Here is a 12,742-nt window from a genome sequence, read left to right as displayed (position 1 = left end):
TTTTTTTTTCCCTTCATGCATTTCAGAAAGGTAGTTTTCCCTAATGTTAAGAATAGTTGCATTGAAAATGAGATGCTGCCTCTGAAAAGCCCCTCTGGAGGATTAAATAAGTAAAATATAGCCAGAAAATAAACTGGAACCTCATTAAAATAATTTTGCAAGGAGAAATCCTACTTTACAATAGGTTTTCAATATCACTTAGAAAATTCTTAGAGTCATATATATATGTTCTTAATTCAGGACCTTCCATTAAAAAAGACATTACAGAGGGAAGTGAAGGGCCATTTAGTACCCTTGTTTATATAAAAATGCATATTAGGCACAGATGCAATCTCCAGCCTCAGAAGACTTGGGATACTGCTGGAATAAGCTGTGCTTTGCTGGAAGGTGCTAATGAGGGTTGGCAAAGCTGCCACCACCTCGTTTATTCTGCCAGGGAATGCCAACCACTCTGGCACCCCCCTTACTTTTAACTATTCCTTATTTTTAACTATTTTAACACTGCTGAGGCTGCAGCTTCTAAAACAGGCCAGCTTAAAAAAATAAAAATAAAAATTAAAATTGGCAGGTTTAACTTTGCATCAATTCACAGTGTTCTGTTACAGTTTTAAAGTGTATAAAACTATTGATCAGAAGCAAGGCAATTACTGCTGCCCGTGTTTAAAGCCACGTGGAAGCCACAAGGAGTCATCACTGACCCACCCACACAGTTCCCATTCCCTCCTTTTCTGAGGGAAAAGCTCATGAGGAGGCTCTTCCCAGTGAGGCCACACACACCCCCCCAGGGCTGCAGTCCTCCAAACCAGAGTCATGGTAAAATCACAGAAATTGCCAAGCTGGGAACAGATTTGGACATCCTGCTTAATTAGAAGCTAAAATACAGGTGACCTGTGCATGTACCCCTGGTGTACTCACAAATATTTCATCTCCAAAGGCTTCAAAAAGCATCATTAGAGCAATTACTATTCCCTGTCCTTTGGAATCAGGAGAACTTCTTCAGGTACCTCCACACCTCCATCATTTTGAGCTGGGCCTTGAAACAGCTGTAATAATTAGAGTATTATTAGATTATTATATTAGATTATTAATAGCCATAATTTATATGAGATCTTAGGAAGAAATCCTTCCCTGTCAGGGTGGTGAGGCCCTGGTACAGGTTGCCCAGAGCAGCTGTGGCTGCCCCATCCCTGGAAGTGTCCAAGGCCAGGTTGGACGGGGCTTGGAGCAACCTGGGCTGGTGGAAGGTGTCCCTGCCTGGGGCAGGGGGTGGGACTGGATGAGGTTTAAGGTCCCTTCCAACCCAAACCAATCTGTGCTTCTCTGAATAACCCTGAGACTGAAGCCCAAGGCAGGTTAAGGCACAACAACCCCTCCAGCTCCCAGTAGCCCCCCCAGCCCTGGGGTGACCCCGGTGCCAACCCCGAGCCCTGTGGGTGTCACACACCCTGGGGGTGTCACACACAGCCCAGAGACGCCTCTGCAGTGACCAAACCTGACATGCACGACGTCGGGGCAGCAAGTTTTGCAGAGAATAAATATCACACTCCAATTTCACGGTAACTTAGGAGGGTTTGCTGGCAAATACCATGGCTTTTACATGGTTCTACCAATTACCGAGCAATTACACATAACCTAGATCTGGAGGACACATGGCAGCCACCTAATGTATTCCTCTCTCCTGGAAAAGAAAAAGGCAGTTAATAGAAAACACACTTTTCTTTTTTCTTTTTTTTTTTTTTGTAATAATTATAAACCCTTCCACAATATTCCTGTGTGACATTATTAAAACTCCACGTCGATACGAAACCCAAAGCGACGACTGCCATCCCATTAACACATCAGTTGTGGGATGATCGATAAAAATTTGCTTTAAACTGCACCATATGTCGCTCCCCACAAAGTTTTATTATTCAGATTCGTCAGTTTGTACCTCAACCCCCCCACCCCACCCCGTGCAATTAAATCCTGTTTAGCAGCACTGACCTTCTGATTTGAAATCATCGTTCCTGCAGCTGGTTTGGGGTTCCAACAGCACTTTTAAATAAAGGGAAACAAAATATCTGTGAATTAACAGTGGGGTAGGAGGAGGTCTCCGTGGGGAAAGCCCTCCAGTGACACCTCCAGCAGCACAGCACAGCTCCCGTGCTGGAACAGGGAGAGAGGGAGGAAAAAAAGAAAGGGGAGGGGGGAAAGAAACCCAAACCAAACCCAAAACAAAGAGCGCCAGCACATTTTAACATGTTGTAGCAAATTTGTAAACATCGTTAATCACGGATTAGCAGATGGTAATGTTTAATTGCACCTGTGGAAGCAACAAGACCTCAAGGTTGATTACATTTACAAACCGGGATCCGGCGCGGCGGAGAATTCCAGAGGTGCCCCGTGGGCAGCATTCCCAGCTCCTGCCCCGGCCCACAGCACCCCACACTGCTCCCTCCAGCCGTGCCACCAGCTCGAGCCTGGCACAGGGAAAGGTGCTCCCTGTCCCAGAGCCCTTCCAGCCTCCCAGACCTCACCGGGCTCCGGGATGGATCTGATGGGACGAGGTTTTTGTGGATAATGTGAGCACTAAAGTAGAATGTGGGGCAGGAGCTGAGCTGTGGGCACAGCCAGCACTCCCCGGGGTCAGCCTGGGGAGATGAGAACATTGGTGTTCTCCCCTGACTGAAGATAAGGCAGCACCAACGCCCAAATCATCCTCTGAACCAAGGAGGACAAATATTTTGCTGCTGTGCTTAGAGACACTTTGATTATTGAGAAATCATTCTGGAAGGGCAATTAGTAAATTTTAAAATCAATTTGGTAAATAAGCCTCTGAAAGGAATCCATGACAAGCAGCAGGGAGGGAAGAATTGACTTTCAAATTACACACACACACTTTATTCATATCTAAATATCAAAGGGGCTCTATGTACAAACAGAAGTAATCAGGAAACGTGTTTTGATCTTGCTGATGTACACAAAAAATGACAATTAATGTCCTCCTTTATGATATAAAGCTGGGAGTTTTTTTACAGTTACATTACAGGGACGATTATAGTCAAGCTTAGGGCTAAAAATAATGAAAGACTATAAAAACTACATTTTAACATTTAAAAATATCCAGGAAATTAACTGGAGAGGCAGGCAATGATCCAATTAATGGATTGCATTTATTAGATCAGGGGCAAGCCACACAGCACCAAGCTCCAGCTCCAGAGGTGGGAGAGTGCAGGGGTCCCTGTGCTCCTCACGGGCCTCAGGATGGGGCTGGGGCAGAAGGACACAACAGGTACAACCAAAAGTCAGGGGAGGTGGATCCCAGTGGAAGAGAGTGGGGTTAAAACTCACCACTGAGGGAAATGGGATAAATGTGAACAGCAGAGCTGTCCAGAGTGGGATTCACTGCACCCAGAAGAGCCTTGTGTTGCAGCTCTCCAGCAGAAAACTCAAGGTTGTGGCCCCAGAACGTGCTCAGATTCCTGCCTCGGAAAACTCAAGCCTCAGGCAGCTCCCAGTAAGCCTTGTCTGATGCTCCAGTGCCAAACCAAGGTGCCCTGTGGATACAGGACTGGGAAATTTGCAGGGCAGGGGTGATGGACAGGCAGGAACTTCAGTGTACCCCTTGCTCTGTTGGCAGAGCTGCTGCAGGCACTGAGGTTTCAAAGCTTTTTGGGAGCCTTCCAGAAGTAAAGGAGCTGTCCCATGGTTGCTCACCTGCCTCCTCGTTAGAGGGGCTGAGCAGATGGCTGAGCACAGACTGACAGCACCCAGCTTTCCCAACCACACAGAGCCAGGAAGTGCCTCCTCTGTTACAGCACTGCTCAAATTAATTAAAAAAAAAAAAAGGCAGTAAAAAGGTAGAAATAGCAGTGAGATGGGAAATAAATATACTTACCTACAGGTCAAGAATAAAAAAATGGCTTTACCCTGATCCCTGCTGCTCCAGAGGAAGGATTCAAGTGCTGAATCTTTGAATCTTTCCTCTGAAAAAGGAGCAAATCTGAGCCACGGGCACCCTCTGCTGGGGCACCCATGGCTGGCAGGCAGCACCACGGGGCTGGCTGAGGCCTCCAGGCCTGCAGCCTTTTCATTTCAGCTTTAAAAAGAGAGAAAAGGGCACACTCAGCCCCCCAAATGCATCAGCTGTCACCTTACACTGCACCAGTTCATGGTTCTTCAGCAACCAGCTCATCTTCAGATTTGGGCAACAAAACCCTGTTTGCACGGCAGTGTTGTTTTGGAGTGATTTGGGGTTTGTCCTGTGTGGGCACAGCTCAGGACACCTGTCACCACACCAGGCACTCCCTCCATCACAGCCACAGCAGCGAGTCCTGGACACCTTTCAACAGCTCCTTGTCCTGTCCTGGCCCCCATCCCAGGCACTTGGGGTGTCCCCAGTCCCACAGCACACACCAGCCAGACCCTCCCAGGGAAAAACCCTCCACAGACCAGTTTACAGACATCATTTAGCTCAAAGTCCTAATTAGTCACTCAGAGTGATTTACTTGTTCATTTGGAAGTGGGGGAGGGGGCAGACTGAGCAGAGTTGTTTGAAATTATCCCTAAAGGGCACAGTAAATTAAGTGTTAATGAGGAATCCTATGCAAAGGGCCACAGTAGCTAAATAAAATAATTAAGGTGCTAAGTGATAACATTCTTTTGGTTCTCAATAATTTAGCCAGTCTGGTTTTCATCCAGGATATCTGCAAATGAAGCCACCCCCACCCCAAAGCTGGTGCAGCTCAGCATCCAGTAGGATCAGGCCCACCATGGAAAGGAAACTTTCCTGGAAAAAGATCCCTATTCCCACCTGAAGGAAGTGCTCTGCTCTGCTAATCACACTCTGGATTTATATATGACACAAAATGTATTGATTGGAGTCTACAACAAACTTTACAGGAGCTTTATTTCCACGGGCTGTGGGTTTTTTTCCAACAGCTCACATCCATCCCTCGGCAGGGCTCCCACCTGGTTTACAGCCAAACACAGAGGAACCACCTCCTCATGAGGAAGTCCCTGCTGAGGGTTCCAAAGCACAGCAGGCTCTTGGCAGCTCCCTCTCCCTGCTGAGTGGGCTCAGGGTGGGCTCAGGGTGGGCACAGGGCTTGGCTCAGTGGCAGCACCAGCCGAGCACTTTCCCCCCACAGCCCAAATTCTCTCCACAGCTCAAGTGATGCACGACAAGCACAAAGCTCACAGCCACCCCTGGGTGTTTTCCTGCCAGAACTGAAGGATACAGCTGGATGCTTTCAGGGCTGGCTTCGTCTTTCCCCTCCCTGGAGCTGCTCCTCCCCAGTGCTACTCAGGACAGGAGGTGTCTGCCTTGGGCACTAAGCCAGGGATCTGGTGGCATCCTGCATCAGCCAGTGGGGCTCTGCCTGTGACCTGCAGGGATGGTGGAGACTCTGGGAAGAGCTCTTCCATATCCACACTGAGCAGAGCCAGGGAATGCTGAGCAGCCTCCCCCACCACACAGAGAGGATTTCAGTCTCCATGCCTCCGTTTCTGGCTGCAGATGGAGTGCAGGAGGATACCTGCAGGAAAGTAAAAATAAATAAATATTGTGAGCTTTTTGGTTTTTTTAAAAACCACAAGAAATCCGTTCTGTGGGCCTGGATGTTTGGTTTTTAGAACACAGGAGTCTGGAGTTCAGTGCCCTTGTGCTCAGAACTGCTCTCACCAGTAGCAACAGAGACGTTGAGCGAGTCGATGCCGGGGTGCAGGGCTCTGCCAGGGGGGATGGCCAGCACCCGATGGCACAGCAGCTGTGTCTCCAGGGAAAGGCCCTCCCCTTCACTACCTGCAGGAGAAAGACACAGCTCAACAGTTGCTGCCACATCCCTTTCCCCCCCTCCTCAGCCCAGTCCTTGCCAATGCTCTGTCACACCTACACCCTCACCCTCAGCTCAGCAGGAACCTCACCAGCTCCCAGACAGCAACAGCCCAGAGCTACCAGAGCTGACACAGGCACCTTGCCATCTTCCCTTCCTGCAGCTGTTCTCCACCATATCAGGAGTGTTTTTGAGGAATACCTGAGCAACACACCTGCACAAAGCACAGAGCCTTGTCCGAGCACAGAGAGCCCCTGCACAAGCAGAGCTGTGCCAGCAGAGAGCTGCCCGTGCCCAGGGGCTGCTGGCACTGGGACAAGGCAGGCAAGAGGCCACAGAACTGCTCTGGCCCAGCAAATCCCACATCCCTATTGATAGTGACGGGCTCAGCCCTCCCAGCACACAAACCACCGGCTGGGTGCAGCTTGTGCATGCAGACAGTTTAACCAGAGGCTTCAATTGATTAGTTGTTAAACCATCCAACAGCCCTGATATGTTTGGGCTGATACACTGGTGAAACAGAGTTGAAATCTATCCCAGGTCATTAGTAGTTGTTTGACTCACGCTGTCACAAAGGGAAATGGAAAGGGAGAGGCTTTAAACAATCCTGTGCGCAGACAAGTGAAAATGCAGAGGACCAGGGACCTCCCAGCCCGCTTGGCTCCCCAAAGAATTCTTCCACATTCATTATTTAGAGCTACACAGACAGTTACACAGCTGCAGGAATAGCCAGCTCGTTCCAAAGACCTCTGGCAAAGCAGGCTCAGCATGTGGGAACCAAACATTCCCCTCCAACAGCCATAGCCTGACCTGGCTGAACCCCAGACTGGTCCTGGAATGGCACTGCCAGGGCTCACAGTGCCCACCTGGGGCTTCTGCCTGCCTGACCAGGGTTCCCATGGCCTCACTCAGCTCATCTAAATTCAGACATTTCCCTGAAGTTTTAACAGCCCACGTTCCTGTGCCACTGGAGACTCCTTCAAACTCAGCAAGCTGGCTGATTGCCCCAAAGTTCCTTCCCTGGTGTCTATTCCAGCAGCTCCCCACACATGGATCTGTGTGATCCCTCTGACCACACAGGGAAGGAAAGGGCCATTACTCCCATTTTTTGGCTGGAAGCTGCTGCCCAGTCTCTCGTTCTGCTGGGCTGCTCTAACTGGCAGGATGCACTTTTGGGTAAAGAAGAGGATGCTTTGGGTAATGCATCTTGCATCACCTCCCCAGATGAAATAAGCCATTTGCCAAAGGCAACCTTTGGCTGGGGTGAATGAACCTTCATAAAACCCAAATCCCATCCCAACCATTCTTTCCCTCCTGCTGTAAGCCAGCAGTGCAGACAAGGCCTGGGGGAGTTATCCAAGGTCACAGAGTGACACCAGGAATCAGAGCCAGGCCTCCCACGGCCCAACCTGCCTCTTCATCACTACACCATGGTGGCTCTCCAGGGATCCTTAAAAAAAAACCCCAAAATAGCATCCTACTTTTTCCTGATTCAACACAGAAAAGTTTTACAACTTACAGTCATATTTGCCTCCTGAGCCTCCCAAACCACACTCCCTTGGGACTCTCCAACTGGGACAGAGGTGCAATGGCTCCTGGAGCAATCCTCTCCTGTCCCTGATAAGGGTCTTACGATTCCTAATAAAGGTACCAATTTTGCTTCCAGCTTTTACAAAGCTTTTTATGGATCTAGCTGTTTAAAATAATTAGGAACCATAAATTCAGGGCAAAAAGGCTTGCACAGTGTGACACGAGGGAGGGAGTATTGACTGAATCAGATTAAAACCTGGTTTATACTGGTGAACAAAACACTTCCCACTTCAGATCTTAAACTTCCATCTCTTAGCTTTGTTCCTCACTTCAAAGCCCAGTGTTAGAGCTCGGTGAAATGATAAAACAGGTTTCCTGCCCCACTTAACAATCAACACCACCAACAGCTGCAGTTCCCAGGGCAGAAGTTCCAACCCAGGCAGCGGCAGCAGCAGAGAAACACAAAATGAGCATCTCCACAAAACCCTCGACCCCGTGGACAGCCTTAAACCCCGAGCTACAGACTGCAGGTCTGAGAGGAACAAATTGCCCAGGCACTCTCCTCACTCAGCCATCCAAGTGCTCCCCATCTGTTCCTGCTCACAGCAGGCTCCCAGTCCTGCGGGCAGCCAGCCCTGCCTGGCACCTCCAGCAGAGACTCCAGAGCACACAACGTTGAGCTGGACTGTCCAAATCTCTCCCTGCCAAGCCAGCCAGGATGCCAGGAGGGTGCACTGGGAGCCTGCAAACGCTTAACTTACAAGACAATCCGTGTGGTGCCAGGAAGCTCGCTCCCAGGCTGAATTATCTCTGCTGCTCTCTGCGGCTGCAGGAACGCTACATATTCAGATCTAGGACGTTTCTCCCCACCACCTCAGCACCAGATGACTGTAATGTTCAATTTTCTTTCCAGAGAAGAGTTAGTGCTCAGCAGAGAGTTGAAATCATTACTGCTGCAAGGTCCGGGAGCTCTCCTCATGCATCTACCAATCAGCCTCCAATCTCCCCTGACAAAAGGATATTTGGACTTTTTCCTGGAGAAATCTCTCATAACTCAAGGTAACGACACCACTGCCACTTTCACCCCCTTCCCTTCTGCGGGCGTTGTCGCCGTTTCTGGGATGCATTTCTCTGTGGTCCATCAGCAGTGCTGCCAGCCCTGCCTGCTCCCTTTGTGACACGGCTCCACACATCTTGTAGAGGTGCCAGATTTGCGGCGCTGTCTTGTCAGTATTTCCAGGGGTTCAATAAACATTTTAATTAAAGGAATGTCTCCCGAGCCAAGAGAACCGCGGCACGGGGCAGGAGTACAGCCCCTCCGTGGCTCGGGGCCAGCACGACTTGCAGGTGGGAAAGCTCAGAGCAGCTCCTGTGCCAGGTGACACGAGGTGGGGGGACACAGCACAGCCACACGCAGGGGCCTGGAGCAGCACTTTGGGGGGAGTTTCTTTCCTGCCCTTCCTTTCAGCTCCTGGGAGGCTGCACGACCCCAAACTCTGCCCACAAAAGCAGCATCCTTTGCCAGTATCCTCTGCACTGAGGGAGCAGAAGCCCTGCAGGAATTACCCCGGTCAGGGGCTCAGGGGAGTGGCACCCACTGCCCCAACAGGGAGAGATTATACTTGCTCCTGCAGCCAACACCTCCTGCCTTCTCCTGGCCGTACAAAACCAGCCACTGACTCCTCCCTGTGATGGTCTCTGTGCCACAAAACCCAACCTTGCATTCAGACCATGCCAAACAAAAGCTCCTCATGGCTCTTTCCAGACCTGGGCACAATATATTCCTGTTTTTATCAGAGGAAACATGACAGAGCCATGACATGGCACCGTTCACCAGCACAGCCTCTGCACAGCAGGAGCAAACACCACCTCTGGGGCTCCCCCTCACCTCTGGGGTTCACCCACACAGAAAATCCAGGCTTGGGGCTCTGGGACAGGATCAGAGGCAGCACAGAGCACAGTTCAGAGGATCACACCGTGGCTGCCCTGGCACTGGAACTGCCACCCAGACCCTCTGCAGCTGCTCACCTCCCCACACAAACTGCTTGCTCCTGCAGCTCCTCCTGGGAGGCTTCTCAGCTCCCCCTGCTCCTCTGGGTCCCTGTTTCCCAGACCATTCCATGAGTCCTGCTCTGCTTTTCTTTTCCAGACAAAGTGTGATGTGACATAACAGACCTGCAGCCTTGGAGTGAAACCTGCCCCCGAAGGTTCCCTCACACCTGCACCCCCACCCAGCCCACAGCTCTGGAAATTCAAATACCTATCACTACAATAAGGGGTTTATCCCACCGAAATTCCAAGCAACTGATGACAGGGACATCTTCCACATCCTCGGGTTTGCTGGCTGTCCCCACCACTTTCCAGCCTTCTGCAATTTTAGCCTAGAAAAGGAAGGGAAACAAATGTTAAAGAGTTGCCAATTTTTCGAGCTTAAAAAGAAAATAAGTCATCTATGGAAAGACACTGGTGGGGTTTTTTTTTATATTTTCAGTTAAGCTGACTGGTTTTTCTGTATTTTTTTTTGCATCCCTTGAATTTTTACCACCGAAGTCCTCCCACTATCAGCACACAAACCTTGACTTAATAAACAACAACAACAACAAAGTCATTTTCCTTCTGGCATTTATTCCAGTTCAGTAAGCAAACAAACAGCAACTGAAAAGCTTTTTTTTTTTTTCTGCCCATGCAACAGTTCTAGGAAGGTTTTTTTTGCCAGGAAAGCATGCAAAAAGAGTAGTGTTAAACAAATTAGCACAAGGCTAATGCATAGAGCAGTGCACTGGAAGTTGCAGAAGCCCACAGTGACATTTGCAAACTCAGATGCCAAAATTCAGCTCACACAAAAACACTCAACACTCAGTGCCTCACATAACCAGAGAACCAAACCTCCCTCCTGCATCCTGGTAAAAAGAGCCTTAATTATTTGTGTTGGAAATCCATTTTAACAATAAAAGAGCTGCTGCTTCTTGCCAGCCTCATTTCCTGGGAAACTGGCACTTTTTACACGATGTTATATCAAATTTACTCCAGCCAGGCAATGCCAGGGGTGAGGCCCGTGAGTCCAGGTCCAATTAAATGATCTGCTGCAAACTGTTAATAATTCAAGCTTTACAGCAACAAAGTGATTCTTCCAGATTTTCAATTAAATATCAATGTATTTTATGTATCTTTCATTTCACCATCACCCCGAGCTCCAGCTGCCACAGACCCATTTCTAGCACCAAGTGGGCAGAACTGGAGATCCTGCAGCTCCCTCGTGCCCACAACGTGTCCCCAGCCCAGCCAGGGCACAGGTGACCCCCACAGGGGTCAGGGCAGTCACACTGTGCCCATTCACAGCCACATCCCCGGGCTTGTTTCAGTTTAAATCCCCTTTTTCCACGTGCATTCCCTTTCCTTCTGCAGCATGTTCTGCAAAGGGCCCTATCTCGCCTCACTGCACAGGTACAGTGTAAAAAGATTTCCAGCAGCTCACCAGCCCTGCTTTCTCCTCTATTCCCTGCTCCAAAGGCTGCTCCAAAGGCTGCCCAATGCTGCCATCGTGTGCCTGGGCCCCGGGATGCTGCCTCTGCCACACTCCAGGCACAGCTCCAGTCTCCAGGGAGGGAGGGGACACAGATCCCAGCATACTGAGCTCACAGCCCGAGTGTGGGAGAGCCACAGGGCTATCCTGCTACCACCAGCTTCCAGGAAAAACACCCACAGCCCATCCCCAGCCGATGGAATGGGGCTGGAGGGGGGGTGTGTGCCTGTCACTGGTGGTCCCACAGCACAGACCACCGGCAGCAAACAGGAGTGCACAGCAGGAGCACAGACACTGCAAACAACTCAGCCCTCCTCCTGATCCACACAGGCAATATTTGAGTTTTCTTCGAAGGAAAGGGGGGGGAAAAAACCAGGGAATCATTCTACCTTCAAAAAGCTCTGGAGATCATCTGTGCTGTAGACATCGAAGACCTCCATGGCTCCAGCACTGGCTTTGCTCACTGTCGGAGTCAGGGGGCAGCTGCAAGGGAAAAACAAAGGAAAAGCGTCATACGAGAGCAAAAAAAGGAAATCCAGGCGAATTTCTGTCTCTGTATTCCCTTCTATTGCCTCTGCAACCCACTCCAACCAGTGCACTACGATCCCCCTCACTGTAGGGCTGTGTTTTACTATGGAGAGCAGGAGGGCTCAGGAGTTCACCCAGGAAATAGGTCCCAGCAGTTTTGTGCAGATGGGACAACTGAAATACGAAATGGGTTAAAACAAGTGCCCAGAGAGGGTTCCTTCCCAGCCTGGAATACCACATCCCTCAGCCTGCCTGTGGAGCAGCAGCCACCCAAAACCCTGCTCCCCAGCTCAGCCCCAGAAAGCTCTTTGAACGGCTGCTGAGTGATGCAGGCTGGAAACCTCCCTGGGAGCCAGCAGGGAAGGAAAGAGGAGCTGCAGGAGCAGATGCAGAAGCCCCGTACCTGTTCCTGTGGCTGGTCACCACTCTGTCCACCCCCAGGAAGTACGCGGAGCGCAGCAGTGCCCCCAGGTTCATGGGGTCCTGGATCTGCTCCAGCACCAGCCAGACCAGCTGCTGCTTCCCACTCGCATCATCCCCCAAACCGGGCGTTTCAGCATCCTCCAAACTCTTGAACCGGAGCGGGGTGGCCTCCAGACACACTCCCTGGTGGACCTGACCCCTGCAGAGCTCGTCCAGCTCCCTGCGCTGGACATGCAGCACCGGGACCCCTCGGGCCGTGGCCTGGAGCACAAACTCGCTCATGACGGGCCGCCGGGAGCTGCTCTGCTTGAGGAACAGCCGGAACAGGTCCCTGCGCGCCTGGCTGAGGGCCAGGGAGCACGGGCCGATCCCGAACAGGATCTCCGAGCCCTTAGTCCTCTCCAGCCGCAGAGGCTTTCGCTCCATCCCTTTCCTCGCCCTGGGGAGCTCATCCAGCTGCGACAGCCACAGCTCCCGCCCCGTTGCCGACCCCCGCCCGGCCCCTCTGTGTCCCGGCCGGGGGTGTCCCCGCGGGGTGTCCCGGGAGCCCCCGGAGCCGGGACCCGCTCCCGGGCCCCGCGGGAGGGATGCGGGGGGACCTTCCTCGCCCCGACCCGCGGGCGGGGGCGGCTGCTCGCGGGTGGAGCGGTGCCGGACCCCGCACGGCCACCGGGGCCCGCAAGGCCACCGGCACAGCCCCAGGGCGCGGCACACGCGGGGCATCAGCGCCCGCTCCATGGGCGCCCACGGGGGGCGATGAATCCCCTTCAATTCCCGGCCCCGGCTGAGCCGGCGGGGGGAGGGAAAACACCGCGCTCCGCTCCGGACCCGCACAACACGGGCAGGGGCTGGAGGGGCTCCCGGCCCCGCAGGACCCTCGTAAGGACCCCCCAGAACCCTCCTGGGGACCCTCGTGGGGCCCCCC

The 12,742-nt window shown here is 51.7% G+C and overlaps 1 protein-coding gene across 1 annotated transcript; it reads right to left on the bottom strand.

Moving 5' to 3' along the window:
• Nucleotides 1-4,856: 4,856 nt before the first annotated feature.
• On the bottom strand, nucleotides 4,857-12,739 carry MRM1 (mitochondrial rRNA methyltransferase 1). Its single transcript, XM_051809428.1, has 5 exons — nucleotides 11,798-12,739; nucleotides 11,256-11,349; nucleotides 9,604-9,724; nucleotides 5,663-5,782; nucleotides 4,857-5,516 (listed from the first exon to the last, which is right to left on the bottom strand). The coding sequence occupies exons 1-5, from the start codon at nucleotides 12,553-12,555 to the stop codon at nucleotides 5,467-5,469; spliced, it is 1,143 nt and encodes a 380-aa protein (XP_051665388.1). The 5' UTR covers nucleotides 12,556-12,739; the 3' UTR covers nucleotides 4,857-5,466.
• Between the last annotated feature and the right edge of the window lie 3 nt (nucleotides 12,740-12,742).

The sequence above is a fragment of the Manacus candei genome, unplaced genomic scaffold (genome assembly GCF_025592945.1).
Source record: "Manacus candei isolate 608988 ecotype Guabito, Panama unplaced genomic scaffold, ASM2559294v1 h1tg000076l, whole genome shotgun sequence".
Lineage (NCBI taxonomy): Eukaryota > Metazoa > Chordata > Aves > Passeriformes > Pipridae > Manacus > Manacus candei.
The sequence above is the reverse complement of the archived record's forward strand: the minus strand, read 5'-3'. Positions and strand labels throughout refer to the sequence as shown.

What these genes read in the sequence shown, in the direction of transcription:
- MRM1 (XM_051809428.1), bottom strand. Translation starts at nt 12,555, where the DNA reads ATGGAGCGGGCGCTGATGCCCCGCGTGTGCCGCGCCCTGGGGCTGTGC. An exon ending in ACCCCTTATTGTAGTGATAG is followed by an intron (nt 5,783 to 9,603) that starts GTATTTGAATTT and finishes TTTCTCCTGCAG; the next exon opens with GTAGTGAAGGGGAGGGCCTT. An exon ending in CAACGTCTCTGTTGCTACTG is followed by an intron (nt 5,517 to 5,662) that starts GTGAGAGCAGTT and finishes ACTTTCCTGCAG; the next exon opens with GTATCCTCCTGCACTCCATC.